A 6,155-nucleotide genomic window follows, 5' to 3' on the forward strand; every position below is an offset into this window, starting at 1 on the left:
GAGTAAGACCTCTGGTCTGTTCATCATAAGAAACCTTTAAATCCCCAGCAGAAAGTAGGAATGAAAACAACTAATGAAAGCAAGTGCTTTTGCTGTCTCCCTGCTGTAAAGCAAATAATATTTTAGTAGTTGGTTTCGTTTGTGTTTCCCCATTTGTGCCTCAGAATACACCAGATTGCAATGTTACATCACATTTTTAATGACTGGAACCATGTCCTGAGATCCCCCTCCGACCACACCACAACTTCCTTCTTTCTTTTCCCCTCCCGGCTAGAGGGCTGTGTGTAATTATGCTGAGGACATATTTCAATTAATTATTGACAGAACACGTAATCACTGCTCAGATGTCTCTCTGATAAATCTCTTCGCTGCTCTCTGACTTCTGTTTCTCATGCACTACAGAGGTGGAAAGGCAGTAAAAATGCGTTTTAAAGATAGGACGTTTCTCAATACTCTGTATCAGCCGGAGAGGCTTCTGACACCTGGGCTCTTTAGATGTAAAGCATATTGTTCTCATCTGTGCTAAACAAGTATCCCAGAGAAAGCTCAGTGGGATGGAGGCTTATGATTCTTTTTAAGTGGAGGATATAATAGGAGCAGATAACTTTGATTTGTGCAAAGGAAAAGTGTGATCTCTTTCAGGGATTCCGGGCATTCACAGCAATTTTTTCTTCGGCTGCTGATTAAAGAGAAAGTGATAAATAAGGGCTCTGTGTTCGGTTTAAAGGAGGAATGTAGCTTTAGAAAGCTGACTTATTTAGAGGGGGAAAAAAAAAATAAATCCTGACCTCCGATAGCCTTTGACCAAAATCCGCTAGTAGGAGAAAGTAAAGACGAGGCTGTTTCTGTAACTATTAAAACCCAAGTAAGGACAGTGATCATTTCTGTCTGTATGACCGGAAAATGCCCTCGGGGCCGGGCCGGGGGGTGGGGGACGACGACGGGGACGTGCCCGGGGGTTGCCCGTAACTTCGGATTACAACTAAAGCGTGCCAAAAGCGGCCAAGAAAAAAAGAGATAACGAGGTGAGAAAGCAAAGAAGGGCTTTACTGTAAAGTAAGGAAAACCAAGTTGGGGGGGGGGGGGGGAGAACCCAAACCACGTAATGGCGTGGATAGCGGCTGCCCCTGCAGCCCGGGCAACCTCTGCTCACCCGGTGCCGGCTCCCAGGGCGGGCGCGGAGCCGCAGGGGCTCTGACACCCGCCGGCCGCCCTCGGCTCCGGCCTTCTCACCCCTCTGGGAGCCCACCTTAGCCCTACCAAGTGCCCCGGCTCCGCACGGGGCTTCGCCGCCGCCTGCGCTCGGGGGAGCGGGGGGCGGAGGAGAGGGGGGCGCGGGGTGGGACCGGCCCCGCCCGGCGGCTGCGGGCGGCGGAGGGGGGGGGGGCACCCAGCGCCCTTCCCGTAAGGCTACCTGAGGGGAGTCCTTCCCGGCGGCCTCCGGAGGGAAGAGCCGCCGCTGCGCGGGTTTGCGAGAGCTCCTCTACCTTTGGTTTTCGCGGCAGGAACCGGGTGGGGCTGGGAACGGCCGGGGAGGGGGGGGCGGCGGGGGCCCGGCTGCGCTGGGCGCCGGTGGGCAGCAGGGCAGCGGCGGCGGGCGGGCTGCCCCCCCCCGCGGCCGCCCCCCGGCCGGGCCCGGCAGGGGAGCGGCCCCTTCACCTGGTCTCTGGAGCCCGGTGTGGGCGCCTGCCTCGCCGCCTCCCCCCTCCTCCTTGGATGTGCCAGCATGACTACGGTTCCTCCCGTGTGGGGAACGGCGTTCGGAGGGAGCGGGGCGGGGGGGGGGGCGTCGGCGGCCCTGGGCGAGAGGCAGCCGCGTTCGCTGATGCTCGGGCGCCTGGGAGCGCGGAAAAGCGCTCGCTCGTCCCGCGTGGGGCGGCGGGGAGGGAGCCGAGGCTGACGCGCCCGTGCACCAGGCGAGAGGCACGGGAGCGGCTCGGGCGCTGACACTTCTGCCGTGCCCGGGCGGGCGCTGCCCCTCGCCGGGAGGAGCGGTGGGGGGGGGGGATGTCCTGCCGCTGCCCGCCCTGCTGGGGCTGCCGCGGAGGTTCCCCCTCCGCCCCGGGGCTTCGTCGAGGGCCCTGGGCTTAGCGCCCGACCCCGCAACCGGGGGAAGCGAGACCACCTCGGCCTCTCGCCCCGCCGCCCCAGCATCACCGGAGGCGTCCGAGGCGGGCGGAGCCGGTGCAGCCCCGAGCCCGGTGCCGCGGGAGGCCGGCCGGGCGCCCGCTCGTGGGGGGCAGCGGAAAGGTGAAGCGCTGAAGGGTGTTAGGGGCCGGCAGAGCAGGGCTGCGCCGGCCAGACGGGTCGGGAAGCCCGAAGCGGGCACCTGAGCCTCATCTTTCGACACCTCAGCCCAAGTGGCCCCCTTTCCAGGGGCGCTGCGCTCCCGCCGAGGGCAGGGGACCGAGGAGCAGGGTCGGAGCCGCTGGCTTGGCTGCCAGAGACCGCCCGGTGCCTCTTTCCTTGCGGGGTAGCGGCGGGAGCGGTTACGCGGGCTGGTCTAAACGGCGGACGTTGAGGGACAGGGAGGCTGCGGGGACAGAGGGACATTGTCACGGACAAGAGAGGGGCTGTAACGCCCTTACACACAGCTTTCCGCAGGTTTAGCTTAGCGCTGCGGGCGCGACTCGGTCCCCCAGCTGCGGAGAGCGGCGTCCCCGGCTTGCCTTACCCTCGGGCGGTGCACCCCCCTCCAAAACTTAGTCAGGGGCTGAACAGCCCGGGCGCCTCGTCCCGCTGCTGTCAAGGACAAGGAGGCGATCAGAGGCACCGCGGGAGGTGCTTAAAGACCCGCGGTTTCTGGGCGGGTTTGCACAGCTCCTGCGGGGGTTGCGGGATGCTCTCCACGCCCGGCTTCACCTGTCGGGCTCCGGGGCGGGGGGGGGGGGCAGCTCCGGCACCTCGCACCCTTTGAAACGCAGCTGCCGGCCCCCGGGGAGGGTACGGTGAGCCTCGCACCGCCGGGCTGGGCGCTGCCCTCCCGCCCGAGCCCCGCAGCCGCCGTCGCTCGCCGCAGGTGCGGGTCGCGCTGCCCCGGCCGGGCTCCGGCACCGCCTGCGCGCCCGCGACGGGGCGTCCTCGGCGGGGCGGCTCTGCCGGCCGGCACGGCTCTCCCCCGCCTGTTTTTTTGGCCGGGATTCACTTGCTTTGCGCGGCGCCGGCCTGCCGTGCACCTTCGCCCTCCCAGGGCTCAGCCCCGGGGGCGGCTGGCCGGGGTGAGAGAGGGAGCGGACAGTCCTCCCGGCCGGTCTCTAGGAGAGCCCCGGAGGTTTGGATTTCCCCTTGGGGACGCCCAGTACCACCCCCCCACCCCACCCCACCACCGCCTTCTCCTCCGGGTGGCGGGCGGTGCGCGCTCCTGCCGCAGCCGAGCGAGAGCCCGTCGCCGGGCGCGGCAGCGGCTTCGCCGCCCCCGAGCCCCCAGCAGCGCATCCTCTGCCGCCTGCCGCTTCGCCTTCCCCTTCTCGGCTGCGGGGAGGGTACTGCGAGGTAGGCAAAAGGGAAAGCGAATGAGGCGGTCTGAAGATGGAGAGAGACAGTCAAGGTTAGACGTGTATTTACTCAACCTTTATTATTTAAAAAAATTCATTAAAAAAAAAAAAGGTGAACGAACGTCTTACAAACCCACCCCCCCACACACATAAATAGGACATTCCGTTCAGCTCTGGCTACTGGCAGTTCTAGTACTTGACAACATCAGACGCGATTTCCTGGCATTAGAGAAACCCATTTCAAAATCGGTCATCACAAAGAAATACTAGAAATCCCAGTTAGCACTTGCTAAGCAGCACGGAGCACTTGTACACAACTTTTCAGACACACACCCGCGCACACACGCAGCTGGGAACAGATCCCGTAGGAAGAGAGCCTCCTTAAAAAATAGTAAACGCTTCTCAAAAAAAAAAAAAAAAAAAGAGTTATTTACAAAACGCACATGGAAATACAGTATTGACAGAGCGTGGCTGGCAAATCAACATGATTTGAATAGAGAAAGGACTATGGCACATCTTGCTCGAAAGCTCGCACAGCAGCCTCCTTCGCGTGTCCCCGGGGGAAGACAGCTCCTGCCATCCGCGTCGCAGCGCCTTCTCCCTCCCCACCTCTCCTCCTGCCCTCCCCTCGACTCTCCACCCCTGCACTTCTTGCCAGGTCCTTTTTACACTTGGATGACCACCGTGCTGGGGCTCTGGAGCCGGGTTTTGTACTGGTCTAGCCAGCTCCTCAGCTCCGAGATCTTGTAGCCCTCTGGTCCTCTGCCTCCCTGGTACATCACCTTCTCCTCCTGGATGATGTAGAGCCTCTCGAAGTAGGCGCCGTAGGCGGCGCTGGAAGCATTGTCCATGGTGTCCACGGCCAGGGGGCAATCGGGCGCCCCTTCCCTCATCAGCTGAGCTGCCCGCAGCCTGTCCTGGAGGCACTGGTGCTTGGGGATGTTGTAGGCTGCGTCCGAGCTGACCCAGCCGTCGGAGGGGTGTGCTTCTTCGATGTACACCAGCAGGAAGTCAGCAATGTCCACGAAGTGCGCGGCCAGGCGCTGGAAGGACCTCAGGCGGGCCATGAACGGGGGTCAGGTGCAGCTGCCGAAGTTGAGGATGAGGGGTCTCTTGCCGCGGGCGAAGTCCAGGATGCGGAGCCTCTTCTGGCCGTCCAGCTGGATCACCTCGGGGTTGGGGGCTAAGGAGCCCACGTGCGCCGACTTGAAGAAGTCCAGCTTCTGCCCGTGCCACACGGCTTTCAGCGACTCCAGCGTGAACATGCGGTTGGAGTCGGACACGCAGACCGGGGGGTCGTCGGGGGGCGGCCCCTCGCTGGCGCCGGCCGCCTCCTCCGCCGTGGGCATCACCAGCATCTTCTTCCTAATGCACAGAAAATCCAGGAGCCAGAGCATCACGGCGGTGAGCAGGAAGCGGGGGAAGAGGAGGATGCAGGCGGCCGCCTGGGTGAGCAGCTGCAAGGTGTGAACGCCAAGGGAGTGGAGCATCGCAGCGGCTTGTGCTGCAGGGCGCTGCCTGCCTGGGGGCCCCCACGCACCCTGCTTGCCGGGGTCTGTGCAGCACAGCTGAGATCCCGCTTCTCTTTAAGCCCATTTTATAGTCAGGGATTTAAATGAAAAGTGACTCCACCTCCGGCCAGAACCCGCCCCTCTGGAACTTGAGCCTGGGGATTACCTACCCCTCCACTCTAATGACCTAAAAATACACAGACAAAAGGGGAGAGAGCCCCGGCGGGAGCTTGCGAGGGACGTGCAACGAAGCAGGGAGCAGCCGCTATCAGGCACCAGCAGAGAGTCCGAGATAGGGCACCGCCGGGGTCCCCGGCCGCAGATAGCGGCAGGCGCTCACAAACAGCCCCGCCAAGGACAATGCAACAGGCGCAGCCCGCCCCCCGGCCCGGCCCGGCCCGGCCCGGCTCCGCAGGGGCTTGTGCGAGCGCGGGGCCGGAGCGGCGGCGGCAGCGGCCGCGGGGGCCGGGGCCGTCCCGGCAGCGCCCGCAGGTGACAGGGACGGGCCGCCCGCGCCGCGTCCCTCCCCTCCCCGCCCCGCCAGCCCGCTCGCCCCTGGGCACGGCCCTCCGCCCCGCCACACGCCCCGGCGCCGCGGGGGCACCCGGGGCTCGAACCCGCGCAACCGCCGCGCCCGCATCCTCCCGCCGCGGCGGCGGGACGGCCGGCGGCCGCCGCCGCCGCCCCGGACCGCCGCCACCCCCGCTCCTGGCGGCGGGCGGCCCGCGCCCCGGCGGCGGCGGCGGGGAGCGGGGCGGAGGGGGGGGTGCCAGGTGGGCGCGGGCCGGCGGGCGCTGCCCCGCGGCGGAGGAGGGGCGCGGGGCGGCGCTCCGGCCGCTAGGGGTAGCTGTTGCCCGAGAAGCCGCCGCGGCGGCGGCTGAGGCGGCGGGGAGCCGCGGGGCCCTGCCGTCCCCCGGCCCGGCGGCGTGCGCGCTCCCCCGCCGGCTTGCCCCGGCCCCCGAGGCGGAGGGGCGGCGTCCCCCCCCCGGCCCCCGAGTCGGAGGTGGGGGGCCGCCTGCCTCCCCCAAGGGAATGAGGGCCACGGCGGGGAGCCCCGGGGCCGCAGGAGGCTGCGCGGGGCGGGCAGGCCCCGGGGCGGCGGGTGTGCGCCGGGGTGTGAAGGCGCGGCCCGGCCCGGCCGCGCTGCTGA

General features: G+C 65.8%; 1 protein-coding gene across 1 annotated transcript; it reads right to left on the minus strand.

The window, feature by feature from the left end:
* Positions 1-3,555: 3,555 nt before the first annotated feature.
* Positions 3,556-5,785, minus strand: DIO3 (iodothyronine deiodinase 3). The gene has a single exon (XM_075031057.1). It carries the CDS (start codon positions 4,982-4,984, stop codon positions 4,160-4,162), a length of 825 nt encoding a protein of 274 aa, XP_074887158.1. The 5' UTR covers positions 4,985-5,785; the 3' UTR covers positions 3,556-4,159.
* Between the last annotated feature and the right edge of the window lie 370 nt (positions 5,786-6,155).

This window comes from Buteo buteo, chromosome 6, assembly GCF_964188355.1.
Source record: "Buteo buteo chromosome 6, bButBut1.hap1.1, whole genome shotgun sequence".
NCBI classification, from domain to species: Eukaryota; Metazoa; Chordata; class Aves; order Accipitriformes; family Accipitridae; genus Buteo; species Buteo buteo.